The 21,279-nt window shown below is 41.3% G+C and overlaps 1 protein-coding gene across 1 annotated transcript in view; it reads right to left on the bottom strand.

Annotated features, from left to right (window-relative positions):
- ARHGEF33 (Rho guanine nucleotide exchange factor 33) overlaps nucleotides 1-21,279 on the bottom strand; it is a gene marked incomplete at both ends in the record, with an annotated part of 46,400 nt that overhangs the window by 14,318 nt on the left and 10,803 nt on the right. Inside the window, 9 exons of the mRNA XM_082672082.1 lie at nucleotides 396-560; nucleotides 1,582-1,730; nucleotides 3,309-3,392; nucleotides 4,500-4,583; nucleotides 6,093-6,225; nucleotides 11,798-11,927; nucleotides 16,849-17,073; nucleotides 17,903-17,962; nucleotides 20,464-20,606. Coding sequence (XP_082528208.1) covers nucleotides 396-560; nucleotides 1,582-1,730; nucleotides 3,309-3,392; nucleotides 4,500-4,583; nucleotides 6,093-6,225; nucleotides 11,798-11,927; nucleotides 16,849-17,073; nucleotides 17,903-17,962; nucleotides 20,464-20,606 — 1,173 coding nt within the window. The remainder of the gene's footprint in view (nucleotides 1-395; nucleotides 561-1,581; nucleotides 1,731-3,308; nucleotides 3,393-4,499; nucleotides 4,584-6,092; nucleotides 6,226-11,797; nucleotides 11,928-16,848; nucleotides 17,074-17,902; nucleotides 17,963-20,463; nucleotides 20,607-21,279) is intronic.

Raw genomic sequence — 21,279 nt, 5'->3', positions numbered from 1 at the left:
CTTTTTCTCCACTACATCTTTTGTAGACATTAAGTGGATTCCCACCTTTCTGTGGGGTTGTAAAATGCTTTCCTGTCATCTTACAGCACTCCCTTCCACTCTGTCATTGTCCAAACCCAGAGAGACTCATGCTGTAGGTGGAGGGTGGTTATGTGTGATAAAAGTGTTGGGAGTAACGTCCAGCCTCTAGGCCTGCTCTTTAACATAAGTACCGTCCTCTGGGATCCAAACTTTGGGTCAGCTGCTTGCCTGCCACATACGGACCTGATGGGGCAAGAGGGAGGAAGGAGTCCTGTAGGTCATACTCCTAATACAGGCTGGCCTGCTACCCCCACACAGGCCGCCTGGGAGGCGAGGGCATTGTCATTAACCTTTCCACAGCAACAGGTGCTTACGTGACAGCAGGGCCAGAACTGGGAGCAGGAGAGTAGGGTTGCAGCATCTCTTCGGAGTGGATCCCACTGTCACGGACAGCCTCGGGGCCTGCAGTGGGAGAAGCATCTTGCCCGGCATTTGCACACTGGGAAGCCAGCCCTTTGTACAGCTTCGCCATGGATGACCTAATGGAATGGAGGTAATTATTCTCAGGGTCTACAATGGGAAATCAGCTCTCTGAATACACACATTATACCAAGAAAGGCAGACTATTTCTCAGATGAAGCTCAGCTGTGAAGTTCTCGGTCTCTCCAGGGCTCTCTACAAACCAGGTTGCTTACATAATAGAGTGCAAGCTGGATGCTGGGTAGGAGTTGGGATGCTGATTAATTGGCTGAATTGAGTTTGGGGGTAAGGGGAGTATAAGGAGAAGTCATCCATTAGAGGAGCCCTGGTTTGGGACATAGCATGTTTCACTGGTGTAAAGCACGCACAGAAATGACTCTGTTTCCCTCATTGGATTGGGATGAGGTTGAAGGGATTCCAGGTTATTAGGAAGCTTTGTTATGAGTTGCTTCTGTTCCCTCATAAGCCTAGATTTTCCTTAATCAGTCCTTCCTGTTTCCTCTTAGTGTGAAATCCTTTCAACCACCACCCCCTCCCTTATTTGTTTTATTTTTATCCATAGCACTTAAACCATCTAACTTATTTATTAACTGGCTACCCAGGTCTAGAAAGCAAGCTCCACGTGGCAAAGATGTTTGTCTGTTTTGTTCTTTGCAGTATATTCAGTTTGCTGAACAGTGCCTGATATTCAATAAGTGCTCAGTAAATATTTCTTGAATTAATGAAAGAAATCACATTCTGGCCTTTAAACTGCAACTTTAAACCTGGCAAGTTTAGTGAAACAGCTATTTTTGAGGTGGTTAGCAACATGAGATAATAGAAGGTCTGCATAAGCATTAGAGTAAAAGTGCTTATTTTTCTAAATTAATTTCCACCAGGTAGTAAGTACCTCCCTCCTGTAGCCAACCTGGTCACCTCTCTTCCCTCCCCTGCTCTCTCTTCTCTTCCGCCTCCATCACTGCATTTCAGCCGCTTTACATTCAGTGTGGTTACTTGTGACAGACACTCACATTGACCGTCTGTATCCCTGTTCTCAGACACCTTTGATCAACCCTCTAGACTGCACCATCAGAACCTTACTTCTTGAGTTTTTTCCGTTTCTGAATAAGCAAATCCTCATTGCACTGAAACAGCAGGGTGTAGTGTGAGATAAATACTCGCAGGCGTTGAACACACACAAGAAGTAGGTAATAGTCAGGGTGTTCCTGCTCTGTGAACTTCAGGACGTTCTGGATGGAGGAAAAAAGGAAGCAGCATTGCATAGTTAGAATGAAAAGTTGTTTCGTCTCTTCTGTACCTTGCCTTGATCTGTTGTGAGAGTTTGGTAGCCATTTAATCAAAATGATGCAAATGGCCAATTTAATTACAAACTGAAAAGTCAAACTTGCTGTTCTCTTTGTCCATCACACCAAGGGAAAATAATAGTCACTATTGCTCCTGTTCGAGTTGAATTTGAACATAATTCCATCTGAAAAATTAGAAGGATCTACTAATTAGTTCTCTGAAGTAATGGAGCCATTCTAACAATTACTGTCTATAGGCAATGCCTTATAACCCAAAGGAGTCAGACCAATGGTGAGAAGGTCAGGCATCAAGGCTGGAAGTGAGGGGATGTTTATGATCAAGCCTGGCCTAGGGGCCCCTCCTGTTACATTGCCTGCTGTGCTATAGTGGAATGTGCATGCTGGCTGGATTTGGGAAAGCTAACAGTTATTGAGCGCTTCCTATTGCCAAGCACTAAGTCCTTTACATTATTTTCTCATTTAATTTTTACCATAACCCAGTTAGATATATGCCATTGTTACTCCAATTAACAAATAAGGAAATCAAGGCACAGTGAAGTTAAGTAATCTTCACTGGGTCACACATCTAATGTGTAGCAGAGTCAGGATTTGAACTCAAGTCAGACAGCAGAATCTGGGCTCTTATTTGCTTACTTACAACCTGCTTGCAAGACCTGGGTTTCAGGCCTATATTTTTTCACTGACCAGGTGTCTTAACTTGGACAAGTTACTTCTTTGGGTCTCCATTTCCTTATCTAAAAAAATGTTAATAATGATACCTATTTCATGGGATTGTTGAAAAGATTAAATTAGATAATTACTGTGAGAGAATGATTTTAAGATCTAAAGCCACATACAATTGAAAGTCTTTTTAATATTAATACTGGGCTACTTCTACCTGAGACAAATCCCAAGCATTTCTGAGATGCTTTCACTGAATTACTTAAGAAGATCAGTCAGCAATTAAACCAGAACAGGTGGGTGATGGGAAGAAGAGGGGCTGGTAGGGGTGTTGATGAGTCTCTTTCTCAATTCTACTGCCTCCAAGATGCTACAAACCCTGCGGGAGAATGGTGTGAAGAAGTCAGCTCATCAGCTTCTCCATGCTTCTCCTGTGACACAAGACATAAGCACAATGTATTGTAGACTCTTGGACGCAAGCCAAAAGAAAGTAGTAGTCAGGGGTGCATTTAGATGGCTGTAGAACCAAGGTGGAAGGGACTGAATAGGTATCCAGGGTCTGGCAGGAGCTGCCATAGAAAGATCCTGGATCAGCATAGGTGTGAATTGCTGGTCAATGAAGGTAGAACTTCATTTTTGGCGTCACAAGCCAAATAGTTTTAGAGAATGAGATTCTAGCTCATACCACAAGGTGGAGATGGGGTGAGCATAACAATCTAAATCATTTAAACACTTCTTAGAAATATTAATGATTCCTTGACCCTTCACAGTGTCTTTCATTGGAAGCCAAAAACACCTGTTTAGCATGAAAATCAGTTTAGTGGCTTGGCCAGCCATACCTACCTGCAGATGTATCAGATATTCAGGGATGCGCTGAACTATGTGAAAAAACAGTGTATAGATGTCAGACTTAATCTCTTCATCACCCTGAATGAAAGAAAGTTGGAGTCAGTCTTCAGCGTCCCCCCAGCTCTGGCTGTCAAACCCCAGAGTCGGTTCCCCCAGAGTAAGAAGGGTTTACTCTCTTCTCTGAAGAGAATTTTCTTCATCTAGAGTGTCAGGCAGCATTGATCTGTTGGGGGACATGCTCAAGGAGACAACTCTTCTCTAGCAGGGAGCATGTCATACACTTCTTTAGAATCCACCCAAGTTTCCCAACGACTCCCTCCTCTTCCCCACCCTCCAACACCATCTTAGCACAGTGGGCATTCAGTAAATTATATATGAGTTGATTAAATTCATTAAGGTTCTTCAGCCAGTAATCTTTACAGTGGTTTACGAATAGGCACTAAGGGTGGATTGGAGCCTCGTGAGAATGGGGAAGGGAGTATGATTAGAAACTGGTCAGCTGGCCTGGCAGCAGGAAACATGCTGGACTTTTTCCATGTCCCTTCCCCTCCTTTCCCTTACTCAAATATTTGCTGAGTGCTAACACGTGGTTGGTATTGTACTGGGTTGGGAGCAGTAGGGGGTTGAAGTAGAAAGTTAATGGAGCCTCTCACCTCTTGTGAAACTTGATTAACTCTTAACTTTAGAGCTCCTGATATGGTTCTTTTCTATTGACCTAAAATAACTTGAATTGTCTTATATTTATATGTGCTTATTGAGCACCTAATATATCATTGCAGAAGCGATACTTAAAGCAACATGACTAAAGCCATTTTATAATCTTATAAACTGACAGATACAGGATAACATGAATTTAATATTCAGTTCATATTGTCCGAGCCTGTAAAACCCAAAACCCCTCAAGGCTGCAAAGCTGCAGTCTGAAGATCTCTGCTTAGAATAGCTGTTTACTTTGTCTGTATTTCCAATGGAATGGAACAGAGGGTCAGCAAGGAACAGCAAAGACCAAAGCAATGGCACTGATCCTTGAGTGGGCTCCTTTAACCCCAGGGAGGAATGTCAGTGGCTCTGTTCAAGCCATTCCCCAGCCTGGAGAACAAGCTCAGAGTGCATGTGCTGTAGTTTCTGGGCAGATGAGCAACATCATATAGTTACACATGTAACCAAAGGACAGTGCACACATACCTCCTTCAGAACAACCACGTGAACCAAAGAGATGCATTCTGGCAGGTCCCTCAGGTAAGCAACATAATAATCCAAAAAATTATTCTTGAAAACAAGCAGAAAAAGGCATGGTAAGAACCTGGAGACAGGAATGATAACAACTAATATGTTTACAGAGTCATGCATATTAAATGGAGTACTTTGCAGAGATGATTTTAATCATTCATTTAATGTGTGTAGTAAGTTTTTTTTTAATTCACCTTAAAAATATTTTTGGTTTTAAGGAAAATATTCCTGTGGATTTGGAAAACAAAACTCAGTATCCCTGCTTTAACGAGAGAAAGTGAAATGATAAACCAAACCAGAGGGAAGGGGCCATGTAAGTTGAAAAATATTTTTAAAAGCTGTTCAGTGATAAAAATGCATATTTTGTTTTTTAATTACTTTCATTAATGATGAAATGCTTCAATCATCTACATCTAAATGAGGAACTTTGTCAAACTCACCTCATAGTTTCTAGACCAGGGTTTCTCGACTTTTTCCACTAATTGCATATTCACCTATGGAATATCCCCTCAGGAAAACAGTTCTCACCTTTCAAAGTTATACTCCCATAGATATAACAATTTTCAGCTCAAGAAAGCATACTGAATACAAATGAGTAAAAGTGATATTAGAGGGATAGTATTACATCCACTCTATACGAGTAAATAATTTGTAAATTTTGTATTATTAATCACAGCTGAGAATCATCGATATGCAGAGGTTAACTGCAGGCAAAATCTGGCTTGCAGACCAGTTTTAATTAGCCCACACAATATTTTTAAAATAAGAAAATTTCGTACAAAATTCTGGATTTCCAGCTTCACTTAAAATATCAGAAGTTCTGGTAACTCTAGTCCTTTTTTCCTGCATAACAACTGGATAAAGCTGAGTAGCTATTCTTTGTTGAAAGCATATGTGCTCCACTTAAGCTCACTTCCCCGCAGTCCACATTGTTTTACATTCAGCTCACTTCTCCTCACTAATGTCATTGTCTGGCCCTATAGGCATTTGAGTTTGCAACTTGTGGCCTAAATCATACTTTCTTTGAAGAACATTATAGAGATTTCAAACCTTAGCATCCTTTCTCCAGGGAAGTGAAAACAAAAAACATTCCAGACAAATAGCTGCCCATCACATTTTAAAAAATCTCTAGGAAATGAAATTGTGTGTGAAAGTATATACATATATACAGACTCTCATATATTTATGTTATATGTATGTATGGATATATATGTGCGTGTATATATACTTATACACATACATACACATACACGTGCATATTCAATGGGGGCAGTTATAGTACAGTGGAAAGTGATGATCTGGAAGTTAAAAGACTTGGATTCTAGCCACAGATCTACAGATATCTAGATAGCTGGGTGATTTCAGCCAAGGCTTTTAATTTCTTTGAACTTTATTTCATTATCTGTAGAATGAGGAGGTTAGACTAGATCTCAGGAGTTCCTCTAACTCTGAAATTCACTGGTTCTAGATGCTCTATTAAGAGAAACAGACAAGGGAGACACAGACACATATAATTCAAGTTTATAAAGGATTAAGAAAAAAACTTACCTCATCATTTGTTAACTTAAGGAATAAATCTCCAAGGACCCCTTGGCGTGGCCACTTCAAGACCCTTTCCTGCAGAGCATGAAGCAAATCCAGGTGCTGCTGGACAAGGTACCGTAAAGAGCCAGGGAAGAGGCTTGGAACAGAATAGACACACAAACCAGGTGTAGAGAAGAAAAGGCTCTACAAGAATACATGGAGCAGGTCCCATTTTCCCAGCCATTCAAAATATGTTGAGTCACAGGTCTGCCTTTAGTATTCAAAACAAAGTCTGTCATCGTCAACCTCACAGCAGATATCCTCAGACTATAGAAAGACCCCTTTACTGATGGCTCCTATACGAATGTATTGAACTAGTAAAGGGCACATCACTCGAATGGCCTTTTTAAAGCTTAACTGGTACACTCTTATTTATGTGACAGTGGAAATTTTAAGGGAAATCTTTTTCAACGTTTTAAAGTTATTCCCGCTTGATGTGCAAATTGTCTATTGTAATTAATGCTGCAGATGAGGACACTAAGGTGGCACTGGGTCATTCTTAGCTACTGGGTAGGAGACTGTACTTAGGTAAGGAGGAATTTTGTTTAAAGCTGGCAACTGAAAGCTCAGGGGATGAGGGCATAAAAGTGTTCCTTTTTCCCTTTCCTTCAGTTTCTAAGAAGAATCTGGGCAAGGATGGAGTCTTGCCGGGGGAGGCTACAAACTAGGCCTGGCCTGCTACTCCCAGGAGTTTTGCTGAGCCCCCTTCCTGCTCTCACATCCCCCCAGCCATCTCAGTGTGCCTCATTTTTTTCAGAGGAAATGAAGGAAAGAAGAGAGAAGTTAGAGGAGGATGGGGGGAGAGGAAAGACAAAGAGAATCATAGGAGGAAGAAGAAGGGGGATTGGATGGAGAAGGGAGGGAGCAGAGGCCTGTAGGAGCGAGGAAGGAAGAAACAGAAAGAGTGAAGTCTTACTGGGGCTACAGCAAGGATTTCAGCTCCAGCTTGGTAACTTAGGGAGATTGAAAATAGGTTACCCTGTGCTTTTAAGACCACAGGGTTTTGGGGGAGGGTTTGTTTGTTGTTTGTTTGGTTGGTTTTTTGTTTGTTTTTTCTTTTAGGTAAGAAGTAGATTTATTAATATCCTTTGTAAAGAGGTTGCAGGAAAATTGGGGTGCAAGAGAATGGTCATGTCCCAGGTCTCGGGCGGGTTCCTGGGACAGGCTGCCAAGTAAGCGTCCTTGGCTTCGCGCGCAAAGAATTCAAGGGCTAGCCGTAGTAAAGTGAAAGCAGAGATAACACATTCCATAGGCAGAATGCAGTCCGTCTCAAAAGGTGAGAGCGGCCAAGACCACAAGTTTAACAGAGAAGAAAGTGATGGCCTGCTTGTTGCTGAGAACCAAACTTATTTGGATATTTCCCCAGAGTCTGCTGAGAGTAAATTAGTGGACAGTTGGGGTGCTTTGCCAACAGCAAACAAGCAGACCTTTGCTGAGAACAGAAGGAAGGACGCCAGTTTGAAAGGAGGTGTTTTCAACCCATCTCCAGGCAAAGAAGACTCCCCCGTGATCGTAGCTCAGAGAAGACACACAAATGCCGGAATGGGATACCCATCCTCCTGTGAAAAGATACAAGGATTCCTTCCACCCCCATCTCGCCACCCTCTGTGCCTCCACACATGCAGAGCCAGCTGATCCATAAGCGTGGGAGGAGAGGCCTGTGCTAGGCTGGTGCAGTGGGCTCAGAAGATCTAAGTAATCCCTGTCCAGACCAAAGGGAATTTGGAGGAGTGGCTGGGAGACAGTCTTGACTGGGAGAAGACCATAAATCTGATGGAGGAAAGCACAACTGATCAAACTGAAAGAGTGAAACACTGCACCGGCAAAAGATCTAGATGTGAAAGATTTCTCCCCACCCAGAGGCTGACAGTGACTTTGGGTAACATTCCTGGTGTGACACTGAGAGATGTTAGGGCACCGTGGTGAGATATGACTTTGTGATGGGTTGTCACTGTAGGTTATATAATGTCTTGGGTTATCTCTTTTCTTTTTCTCTCCTTCCTTCCTTTCCTGTCCTGTCCTGTCCTGTCCTTTCTTTTTCTTTCTAGAAAGCTGCCTTCTGCTACACTGTGACCAGTGTACTTGCAGAGTTGACAGCTGGTAACTTGGTTGGAGTCCAGATGTCTCCTGGACTGTCCACTGGGCTAACAGAGTAAGGTTTCAGGATGAGGATCAGAAAAGGCTAAGGCTCCCATCAAGCATCATGGAAGCATGTAAGTTACATGAAGAGCAATGGTTTACAGTGGGTTCTGTACCAAATATTGAAAACAGGCTTTAAAATTTGTTTTTTAATTTAATAAGGTTAATATTTGAAATCAGGGAAGAGTGTGGACGAGGTAAGCCAGGAAGTGGAGAGCAGAGAGAGAAAGAAGCAAGAAGCACAGACACACTTAATCTATTTCACTATTTTGCCTGGAGCCAGACCTGACTCCCAGAAGCAAGTTTTTCATTAAGACAAAAGTATTACGTGCTCAACTTATTTTCTATCCCTTACCAGGGGTGAGATTATGGCAACATGAGTAGTTTATTCTTTCTAAAGCCTTCAAAGTAATTTCGTCTCCCGCAATACAGTACTCAAGCAACGAGAAAAATAAACTAAAAGCAATCAGTGAAAATCCAGTTACAGTTTCAAATTAATAACTTAGCTCTTAAGTCAAAACAGCTCCTGAGCTTCAGCTGCAAGGTGAGTCATCGATAATTAAAATATGTGCCACCTGGTGGTGATCTGCAGCACACAGCTCGCTGAGCTCTTGGTAGATGTGGCCCTGCAGTTTAGCTTCTAAGGCTAACTGGCAATCCTGTGGAGCTGGCTTTGTCCCTCCTGATAAGGGTTCAGACAGGACTGTTTGAGCCTGAGGTTGTGGCTCTGTGTGCGTGAATCACACCGGAAAAAGCCAAGAACTCCAACTTCTGTGATCCTCCTACAAATGGACAACAGCCTGCACGTCCCCCTCAGGCTTCAGCGGGCAGCCTTTGCCCCTGTAGCGTCAGGCCCTTTTAGCCAGGGGCAGGGCTGGCTTGAAACAGCCTGAGGAGACTCCTGAGTGCTTCACGTTTTTCTGCGGAAAACCTGAAGTTTTATTTTATAGGCTTGAGAAGACGTGGCAACCTCAGGTTTGAGTGTCAGGTAAGTAGTTGTAGTGGGTGTTGTTTTCACCCCCAGGTGACTTTTCAGTGAGGGTAGAAGATGCAGAAGGCTTGCAGTTTGTGATGGGAAAAATAGTAAATGTTAATAAATTAATTTTCATCTTTGCGTGGGAGGAACACTGCCAGTAGGGAAGAGGAATAATCTCATTCTGTTTTGTATTTCATTCAGCTGGTCTATTTAAATAAAGTACAGCTGGAGGCTTCAGAAAGCTAAAAAAAAAAAAGAAACAGTGAGTAAAGGAGGAGGATGAAGATCTAACCCCAGGTAGGAGAAGGGCAACATTGCAAACTTCAGAACCAGAGATTAGCACTAAGAATACTAAGTTGAAGCTTTTCTCTTCTTGGGTTGCTTAGCAGATAAAAAAAAGTTTGCTTATCAGATAACTAACATGAATAGCATTATCATGGATACGAGAAATAGCCATTGTCTTACTTTCATTGAGGATGGCATGATACTTTTAATTTTTTTTAATCTCAGGATTTTGGGGAAAGGCCCACTTCTTCCTCAGTAATGGGTCATGAAAAGTAGAAGTGAGGGCAAGTAGAAAAGAGCTTCCGTGAGCTAAGAATATATCCCTACCTGACAAGTCAGCTGAGATCTGAAGTAAGAACTTATGGGCGGTTAGGAGAGAAGCGTAAGTTGTGAAATAGGAGGAGACAGAGTCGGCTTCTGGCTGAGGCACTTGGCATATTGCTGTTAGTCAAGGTGGTATCTTTGCCATCACATGGTCCTTAGGGAAGCAGTGTGATGTCAAAAGGGCAGAAGACACAGGGTCAGACAGGCCTGGGCTTCAGTTCTGGCACCTGTTGGTGGCTTTAAACCTCTCTAGACCTGAGTTTCTTCATCTATAAGGTAGGATTCACAGGGTTCTTGTGACGATGTCATGAAGTTAATGTAAATGAAGTGCCAAGCGTGGGGCCTGGTTACTGTATTCCAGAGCAAACAGTCCTCCCTTACTCTCTCCTTGCTCCATCCCCACATTTCCAGAGCCTGGAAAGAGATGCTGCTGGCTTAGAATCTTAGGTGTGGAGGCAAAGCCCATCAAAAGGTACACTGGGTTTTAAATTGGTTTCGATGTAAACTGAGCAAGTCTTTGGCAACAGCAAGGTAGCTAGAGGCCGGAGAGGCTTCTCGGAGGGCAGAAGGGGCAATCTGGGAGGGTAGGACAAGCTCGACTGGGGTGAAGGAGGGGGAATCAAGTGGCCAGAAGGGAAAGGAAGGACCAGCAAGAATCTAGGTGGCTGCTGAGAGAAAGTAAAACCCAATCCAGAGCCTCTCTTGTTCACAGCTTTAAGTGTCACATTACCCTTTCTGCTCCTTGCTGCTTTCTGTTTTGTTTGCTTCATAATTCTTTTTTTTAACAATGAATATTCCTTTTTTTTAAGAAATTTATTCCTTTTTATTTATTTATTTTTTGTATTTTGGCCACACCATGCGGCATGTGGGACCTTAGTTCCCCAACTAGGGATCGAATCCGCGCCCCCTGCATTGGAAGCACGGAGTCTTAACCACTGGACCGCCAGGGAAGTCCCAGTGAAACAATTCTTGAAAATTGTTAAGCCACTGGTGGATTTGTCAGGGAATATTTTCTTACCTCAATCACCCAGATAGGGGGAGCATTGCGTTTTGGTGACTGGGTGTACTGCTGGCAGCTGCAAAGCCAAGTAAGATTGGGGGTGGGAGGGTGATAAGAATCAGGAAAACATAATTAGGGCATCCCACGGTTTATGAGCCAGCAGAGTGTATTACCCGACAGAATGCTTAAAGTCACGATGCTGTATTTGTCTCCAGTAGTCTGTCACCCAGACTTTTCATTTATTTGGATTGGCCTTTTCCTCAGTTGATCTGGATTATTACATCTTTATTACATTAGTCCTTTCCCACCAAATCATAGTTTCTCTTTCCTGCTTTCTCTCAACAGAGAGGCAAGCAGAGCAAATCTGAAGTTTGGAAACAGAGATAGATGGAGGAGTGTTGTACCCTTGGGGCTAGCAAGCTGTTGTAACCCATCACAGGCCCTCTGGAAGCACTGCACCACAACACAGGTGCACACACACACGACTCACACATCATCCAGGATCACGTGAACAAATAATGAAAAAGGTCCAAGTTCATAGCTATATCAGCCCTGTATCATTTATCTAATGGCCACTTCAGACCTCCATTGCATCCATTCCCTGTACTTTCATGAGAAGTGATTCCGGGGGGTCTTCCAGGATCCCAGTGGAACATGCAGATGGCAACAGACAGGAATGCCTCCCTCACTGTAGCATTTATTCCTCTTTTAGGTTCTTAACAGACAGGCCAGGGACACCGAAAGCCGCAGAGACTACACTCATTTTCGTATCTGCTCAGAATCTAAATTTGAGACTTGCCAAGGGTTACCTGCTGTCACTGATACTCTCTTTTCAAAGACTATATCTGGAACTCTTTACAGGTCCCAGAATTCCCAAAGTGGAAACAATAAACAACTTACCTTAAATTTTAATCTGAAAAGCAAAGGCAATGAATACATGGATACCTTCTCTCTTTGGCATTCCTCTTTCCATCTGACCCCTGGAATGTTGCCTTAATCTTCAGGATCAGAGAGATGTTAATGACATATTTTCTTTCTGATTCAAGCAGTTCCAAAGCCACAGTCTGTCTTTTAGCTTTAAAAACAAACCAAGGAGGGAATTTTAGTTAACCACTCTTCCCTGAAACATCATTAAATGTTAGAAAGCAATCGAGAGATATTGAAAGCAGTATAAAGAGAAACCAACAGGTTTTTGGAAGATGTAAAACAGAATGGATGCATGTTTATTAATTCAGCAGAGTAAAGGGCACAAAAGCCTTTACTTTGGTGTTTTCATCTGAGGACGGGAAATCGGCTGAGAAGCAGAAAGGCTCAAGGATTGGAGGCACCAAGGCACCACAGAACGTACAAATAAGGGGCAATGCTGTAAACAGGAGAAATAGTCCACATAAAGTGCAATTGATCCTCCAGCTCCCCATCCCCATGCCAGATGGCTTCCTCATTTCCACCCGATGGGAAATGAGAACAATTAAACTAGAGAAGCCTGAGTCTCTGGTATCTGAGCTAACATTAGACGTAGTAGAGGGCAGAGTTAAGATGCTTAAATGAAAACAAAGGGACTCAGAGAAGGCTTGCATAGGGAACAGTCAGACTCCTCTCAGCCTCTTGCGCTGCAGGTCCCAGAATGCCAGCAGCCAGACTTACACTGTCCAGGCAGGAGAGGGGAGAACCTTCCACTGGAGAAACTGAACTGCCCAAGTGAAAAAGATCTACAAACACTGACATAAAGAGGTCACCTATCAAAAAGGTAATTTGCCACCTGTTTAGCAGATAATGAAGCCCACTTATTGATAAGCTTAACCAACACAGAATTTTCAGGTTTTTTTAAATTTAGGGCCTTTTTCTTGGATATAAATAATTAGCTAAGAATCCTCAGACATTTAATCAATCTTACATCATAAAAGAAAGAGAAGGAAAAAGTATATACACATATTTTTAAAAGGAGGAGGGGGACTTCCCTGGTGGTCCAACGGTTAAGACTCTGTGCTCCCAATTCCTGGGGCCCGGGTTCGATCCCTGGTCAGGGAACTAGTTCCCGCATGCCACAACTAAGAGCCCACGTGCCGCAACTAAAGATCATGCATGCCACAACTAAAAAATCTTGCCAGCCACAATAAAGATCCCATGTGCTGCAACTAAGAGCTGGAACAGCCAAATAACAACAAAAAAATTTTGTAAAGGGACTTCCCTGGTGGTGCAGTGGTTAAGAATCTGCCTGCCAGTGCAGGGGACACGTGTCCAATCCCTGGTCCAGGAAGATCCCGCATGCCATGGAGCAACTAAGTCCGTGCACTGCAACTACTGAGCCTGCGCTCTAGAGCCCTTGAGCCACAACTACTGAGCCCATGTGCCACAACTCCTGCAGCCCTTGCACCTAGAGCTGGTGCTCCACAAAAGAGAAGCCACCGCAATGAGAAGCCTGCGCAGCGCAAAGAAGAGTAGCCCCCGCTCACCACAACCAGAGAAAGCCCATGTGCAGCAACGAAGACCCAATGCAACTAAGAATAAATAATAAATAAATAAATGTGTGCTTTAAAAAAAAAAGGAGGAACCGTAAATAAACAGAGACAATGCAGGAAACAAAAGAAACCTTTTAAAAAAAAATCTTATGGTTAATATCCTCAAAGAGTTACCAAAAAAGTTCTAGCCATTTAATAATGACAGTACCCTATTTTTTTAGAAAAGAACAATCCAAAAAAAGAAGAAACTTTTTAGCATTTTTAAAAACAGATAAAAGAGTAGAAGATAAATTCAAGGAAATCTGTCCACCCACCTCTGCTCTCCTCCCACCCCAAGAAAGAGACATACTGAAAAAGATGGTAACAGGGAAAATCAATCTAGGAGATCTAACATCAAATTAGTAGAAGTTTCAGAGTAAAGAAAGAAAATGAATGAGAAGACATTATCAAATTAAGAATAGAAAGAAAAAAAAAAAATACCAGGACATGTATTTCCAGAAGAAAGGGCCCATTGCACTCAGTATAATTAATGAAAAAGACTCATATCATTGTAAGGTGTACCACATCACTGTGAAACTTTAGCACACCAAAGATAAAGAGAAGATCCTAAAAGTTACCAGAGAGAAAAATCAGGTAATGTGCAAAGGACTGGGGATTAGAATGGTATTCGACTTTTCATTAGCAACATTAGAAGTTAGAAGACAATGGAACAATTGCTTCAAAATGGTAAAGGAAGATGATTTTATATTCAGCTAAATAAACTATCAACGAATTACATGGACGCTACCAGACTTTGTGTTCCATCAAAACAAGGAGTAAACCAAGAAACCAAGAAGGATATGCAGAAAACTCCACAAAACCCCAAATAGGAATCTAACATAGGAGAAATTTGAAGGAAATTCCCAGGAAGACTGAGAAGTCGCAGGAGCGCAGCAGTGCAATGAGGCAGCATGGAGTAGGATGACAGAGGTCTCTAGGGCAAACGTTTTTGTAAAAAATGTAAATGATAGATTTTCTGTTACACTGCTAAGAAAAATTAAAGAAGACCTATATAAAAGGAGATATATACCACGTTCCTCAACTGGAACATCAGTACTGTCAAGAGGTCAATTCTCTACTAATCGGAATAAAAAGAATATAGAGTCTAGACCCACCCGTATATGATCACTTGACTTTCCCTATTCAGTTCAATGTGGAAAGGAAGGTATTTTCAATAAATGGAGCTGAAGCAGCTGAATAGCCATATGGGAAAAAAATGAACCTACACTCGCACCACACGTCAAAATTTATTCAAGATAAGTCACAGACCTAAATGTGAAAGCTAAAACTATAAAGAGTGTATAAGAAAACATACTAGAATATCTTTGTAACCTTAGAATAGGCAAAAAATTTCTTGGAAGGACGCATAAGTCTCAAGCTATTTTAAAAGTTTAATATTGATAAATTGAACATCATTAAAATTAAAAACATCTGTTATCGAAAGACTTGAGAAAGGGAAAAGGTAAGCCAGAGAATGGTCTCAACATGTCTGTCTGACAGAGAACTCATATTCAAAATATATTAAGAAATCCTACTAATAGAGAATAAAAAGATAACCCAGTTTAAAAATTGGATAAAGGACTTAAATAGTACTTCATAAAAGAAATTATACAAATAGCCAATAAGCATATGAAAAGATGCTCAACATCATTAGTCCTCAGGTAAGTGCAAGTTAAAATTACAATATGGGGACTTCCCTGGTGGCTCAGTGGTTAAGAATCCACCTGCTAATGCAGGGGACACGGGTTCGAGCCCTGGTCTGGGAAGATCCCACATGCCACGGAGCAACTAAGCTCATGTGCCACAACTACTAAGCCTGCGCTCTAGAGCCCACGAGCCACAACTACTGAGCCCGCATGCTTCAACTACTGAAGCCTGCGCATCTAGAGCCCGTGCTTGGCAACAAGAGAAGCCACCGCAATGAGAAGCCCGCGCACCGCAGCGAAGAGTAACCCCCGCTCGCCGCAACCAGAGAAAGCCCATGTGCAGCAGTTAAGAGTCAGTGCAGCCAAAAAAATCTACAATATGATAGCAGGACACATCCACAAGCATGGTTCAAATTTAAAGGCTGGTCATACTGAATATTGAGAAGGATGTGAAGCAACTGGAACTTTCATTCATTGCTGCTAAGAGTATAAAATGTTCCAACCATTTTGGTGAACTGCTTGACAATTCCTTTTAAACTTAAACATAATCCTATTCTATAATCTAGATATTCCACCTGTACAGGAATATTCATGGCAGCTTGCTTTATAATAGCCCTAAACTGGAAACAATCCATATGTCCAGTATCAGGAGAATGGAAAAATTATGGTAAATTTATTCAATATGATTAATAAAAAGGAATAAACTATTGAATGAATTACACACAACACATTATGTTGAGAGGAAGAGGCCAGACACAAGACTATATATTGTAATATTCCATTTATATGGAGTCAAGAACAGACACAACTAATTTATGGTGACAGAAGTCAGAGTAGTTGTTCTGTGGGTGGATATTGCCTGGAAAGGTGCATGTGAGAACATTCTGGTGGTAATATTTCTATTATTAGAAATATTAATATATTTATTATACAGGTCTATATATCATGACCTGGGTAGTGATCACAAGGGGGACAGTGAGCTTAAGCTTAAGCTTTGTGAATTTTACTCCATGTAAATTAACCATCAATAAAGTATTGATAGAAAAATAGAAGCATGAACTCTTTTTAAAACATGGAAGCAAGCACCAGAAAAAACTGTCAAAAGAATTTAAAGTGGTTGTTATTGGTCTTCATAATAAACCTTTTAGTATTATTTAATTTTTCATGTATTTTATAATAAAAAAAATTTTTAATTACCTCCCATAAAACAGAGGGCTATGCCATTGTCAGACATATATCAATAGTAAGTGCTCAGTGATGATTTATGATTTGAAGGAAAGGAAAGAGGGAAAAAAGGAGGAAGGGAGAACAGACCTTATTGCAGTGCTTGGTGTTTTGGTGGTGGACTCCTGATACAAGATTCGTATATTGAACATTCCCTATCACTGAATAAATAGATCACAAAATTCTGCCCTCTTCTCCACTAACCTTACGCCATTTTTACAAAGCACTACATTACTAAATGTCGTGGATACCCAGAATCAAGGTGGTGGTCCCAGTCGGCCATGTGACCTCAGGTGAGTCCCTTCACCTCTCAAGACTTTAGTTTTTTCATCTCAAAAGTAGACCAGAGGCTGGGTGGTCTCACAGGTCCACTGCATCTAAATTGCCCCTTGGGGGCTTCCCTGGTGGCGCAGTGGTTGAGAGTTCGCCTGCCGATGCAGGGGACGTGGGTTCCTGCCCCAGTCAGGGAAGATCCCACAGGCCCCGGAGCGGCTGGGCCCGTGAGCCATGGCCGCTGAGCCTGCGCGTCCGGAGCCTGTGCTCCGCAGCGGGAGAGGCCACAACAGTTAAAGGCCCGCGTACCGCAAAAAAAAATATAATAAAAAATAAATTGCCCCTTGGGACTTACCAGCTAAAGAGGTTTCACATAAAATGTTTTCCAAGGAGCTGTGTCTGCCCTGGCCAGCTTCCTTGAGTTTATCTGGGTGGTCTTTCGTGACATATTCTTCACCCCATTCTTTACTATCCTTTGGCTGCCTCCACACACCAGGTGGAAGATGGCCCTTGTGTTGGATATCAGCCGAGAGGCAAGTCTTAAGGTTTTCTTCTGCTTCTGGAGTTGTTGGGTTCATTCCTGAAAAATAACATCTGCCATCAAGTTCTGATCGTTTAAAGATTATATTTGTTACGAACTCTTAAATATTATGCCTCTGCTGGAGTACAATTATCCCTTGAGGATTAAATATATCAATTAAGGATTAAAAGCCTCCACAATTGCAAAGCATCACCTTTTTCTGTTTGTGGTCTATGTTCTCACTCTTTGTACACAGTCTCTACTGAATAAGGACTTTTAAAAAATAAATTTATAAAATAATGTAACTAACTTATAATAGTATGTATTGACTCCTCATACCTGCTGCCTCTCAGGTGAGCACACCAGGGAAGAAAATACAGAAAGAGGAGGAAGAAGGGTGCCAAACACAATGTCTTATTTTGGAATTTGTCCTTCTTGGCCTTAATGATGGTAAGTTTCCCAAAGGCAGGAGGAAGGGAGGGAGGGAAGATGAAATAATTTATAAAATTCTGGTGAATTATCTCTTAAATAAACAACTTTTTAAATTACATAAACTATAAGGTGTGTGGTCCACAGAACACTTATGTCATGCTACCTACACCTGTGAGTTCTCAGCAAGTGTAAATTCATTGGTAACTAAAAGGAGACCAAAGGAACCAAGAATACTGGTTTTGTCTTAAACTTCTCTGCCCCTTCTCTCTCTTTGGGTTTCACTGAGTCACCAACCTAGTCCAGCACACGTCTTGGAATCTTAGTAACCATAGTGCTTTACCTCGCTTGGGTTCTTTCATGCCTGGTTTGGGACTTAGGGAGTAGAAACAGGGAAGGTAGAAGAAGGGAAAGGGGGGAATTGCTAGAAGAAAAGAGAACTCAGAGAAGAGCCACTCACCAGGACCCATCATGCCCTTCACATTGCTATCTGCTACATGCATGGATCTGGCCTCTTGAGCTGCGGAAGAAGGAAAGCTTTCAGTCAGTATTCATTTCACTATCATAGACTGGCACCTGCTATGAGCTAGGAACAGGGATAGACTCACAGAGCTTACCTTTGACTGGGGGAGCCAGAGCAGTTAAAAAAGAAAAAAGAGAATTACAATATAGTATGATAAGTACTATTTTCCCATTTGTAAAAAGATATAATAAGTGGTACTTAACGCATAGATAACCCTAAGAATTAAATCAGATAACATTTCTAAACTGCACACAGCAAGAGTTAATTATTGCCTAACTATGATGATGAGGATGGTAATGCTGAGCAGAGCCAAAACGATGCATTTAAAATGTAAGGCAGACCCTGTCGAGCCTCTGCTTAGCCCTCCAACAGCTTCCCATTTCAGTGCGAAGGCCCAAGATCTTAGATTGATCTTAAGGCCCTGAAATACCTGCCCCCTCCCCTGCCTGATATTTTTCTTTCTTTAAAAAAAACCCAAAAAACCCACATCTCCTATTGTCTCCCTGTTCATTCTGCTTTAGCCCCACTGGTCTTCTTGCTATTGCTTGGGCACATCAGTTATGTTCCTACCAGGACCTTGGGGCTGTTCCCTTCCCTCCACCTGATACCCATAAACTAACTTTCTCACTTCCTTCAGGTCTTTACCTGGCACCCTCTCTAAAATTACACCTCTGTTTCCTTATTTGTCATCACATCTAACATACTACGTATTTTATTTGTCTTGTTCATTGTCTGCTTCCTTCAGAACAAGAACTCCAAGAGGGAAGGACTTTTTGTTGTTTTGTTCACTATGAAATCCCACCACCTAAATCAGTGCCTGGGGTGGATGGATGGATAGAAGGAAGGGTAGTGGGACGGCTACACCTTGACTGCAACCTCATGAGAGACCTTGAGCCAGAGGCACCCAGCTAAGCTGTGCACAGATTCCTGACTCAGAAAAACTGACATAATGAATGTTTGCTATTTTAAGATACTGAATTTGGGGTCAGTAGTTAACAATGGCACCATTTTATAATTAACAGTGGGTAAGCCCACGCTTTCTAAAAGTTTGGTCCTTCGACCCTGAGTTTTAACATAACCTACCACCGATCGTATCCAGAATGTCTTACTACAGCACATTATCCCCAAATTTCTGTAGTAACTCAGTAGAATAAACTATATTATATAAGCCATACCCATATAACAAGGAAGAAAGGAGAATTTGCCACCAAACAGCGAGTTTAAATCCACCTGGGCACTTTGGAAATATAACTTTTTTTTTTTTTTTTGCAAATATAACTTTTAATCTTTTATCTTGTGAACATGTCCAGCTGCCCCAGGCTTGACATTGATCTGACCTCTACCTTCAAGTCCATTCTATATTCTTCCCTAACAAGATCATCCTTTTATGTCATGCTCTCTATGACACGGAGCAAAGAAAGTAGGACGACCTGTGATGAACCCACTCCCCAGATGGATCAAATGAGTTTTCCCAGGCTGTACCTATTGAGTCTCTAAAATAAACTACTCGAATGGGTAAAAACTAAAAATAAAAAAACAAATCTGTACTTTAAAGTTAATACCTATTAAAAGCCACTTGATTAGGAGTTTGAAATTCAGTTATCCAAAGCACATTTATTGTCTTTGAATATATGAGCCACATTGTTTCTTAAGCCATAAGGGTAGAAAACCACCAGTGCTGCCCTTGAGGAGCTTACAATTGATCTAGAAGTCACTGAGCCTCTTTTGGAGACTTTCGACATGAGACCAGAATAAGAGGAAAATTCACCCAATGTTAATATCTACATTCATACTCCTTCGTATAAGGTGCTTGCTAGACATTGTTGAGGATACAAAGATGTAGCAAACATGTAATCAAACATGGTTAACGACATCGCTTGGAAAGCCAGTCTCTTCAGTACTGCCACATGCAATTATTTGCTAACATCTGTTCCATCATCCCAGATCAGGGATGTGCCTGTGGCTGTTTCAGCCCACAAACAACACCAGATCAGTTTTCCAGACAAAGGGGAGTACAGAGTTAGATTGTTGCTGACATCACTGTCTGCCAGTTAGAGCAGATATGAATTTCTCATATCCGTGAAAACTTGGCTGAAAAAAAAAGGAGAACACACAATTTTATGTCTATGCAGAGAGACAAGGATTGAGAATAATGTAGAAAAGAAAACAATTTATTAGAGTGAATAATTTAAAAATTTTTTCTCCTATGGCTGATATAGTATTATTGTGCAGTAAGTTATTTCCAATCCATTTGAAACTTAGAATACCCAGATTCGTATTTTCCCCCAAAAGAAAATCTTTTAAAATTGGGCAGACTCTGCCCATCTCTTAGATCCCCTGGATTCTTCTACATTCCAGTGACAAAAGGAAAAATTCTGAGCAATACACCATTTTCCTCTAATAAGGATGGATGATGTAAGCCTATTCTCAACGTTCCTTAAGCCCTAGGAACCAAGGAAGAACTACTTGGCTAATTCAGTATGGTGTGTGAACTGTACCTTTTTCATAGGCCTGAGAAGGCAAAAGGTTTGTAAAGTCTTCACCTGGAAGAACAGGTTCAGGGATGTTGATGGAACGGAAAGGACTTCCTTGTGCTTGAGCAGGTCCGGCCTGTGAGCCATGTTCTTCTTTTTGAGTTTTCCTAAGGAAGGAAAACAAAGGATCTTAATACATGATGGGGTAAGAAGAGAGCAAGTTCAGAATAGGTCAAGGAAACTTCTGAACCCTACAAAATTGCTGTTTTTGTAAGTTCAAAACAGTTAAATACTAGCAGTTTGCATGACTCATTACCAAAGCTGGAGGAAAAAAAATCAAACATCTACAAATCACCTTCTAATTGTAATATCTATATTCATATTTTTCTGTTACTGGCTTCCCTGTGGTCAAGACCTTCACAGAGTTTACAGCGGTGTCAGTTTGCTTGGGATGATTTACATTCTCTTCACAAACCAACACAAAGGTAGCAGGAAGGAGCAGGTCCTCAACTGAAAACAATGAACCATTCTCTAGGGTCACACACATATTATTTCTATTTTAAACCTGATAATATTAAAACATATAACAAAGAAGATTATGTCTGTTTATTGGTGAAGCTTTACTTGATTCAACCTGGTGGAGAGATTGTTTAACATAAATTTATTTTCAATGATCAAAGTCAAATAATAGTATTAGAGAAATTTCAGAAAACTAATAAAGAAAGAAAATCACTGGTGACCCCACTATCTTAACACAGTCGTAATTTAAATATATCTTTCTAGTTGTTATTTTACATGTTTTTACAGTTGAAATTAAATTCTACATGGCACTTTACATCC

This window comes from Grampus griseus (genome assembly GCF_964374135.1).
Source record: "Grampus griseus genome assembly, chromosome: 15".
NCBI classification, from domain to species: Eukaryota; Metazoa; Chordata; class Mammalia; order Artiodactyla; family Delphinidae; genus Grampus; species Grampus griseus.
Note: the sequence above shows the minus strand (reverse complement) of the source record. Positions and strands in the feature narration are given on the sequence as shown.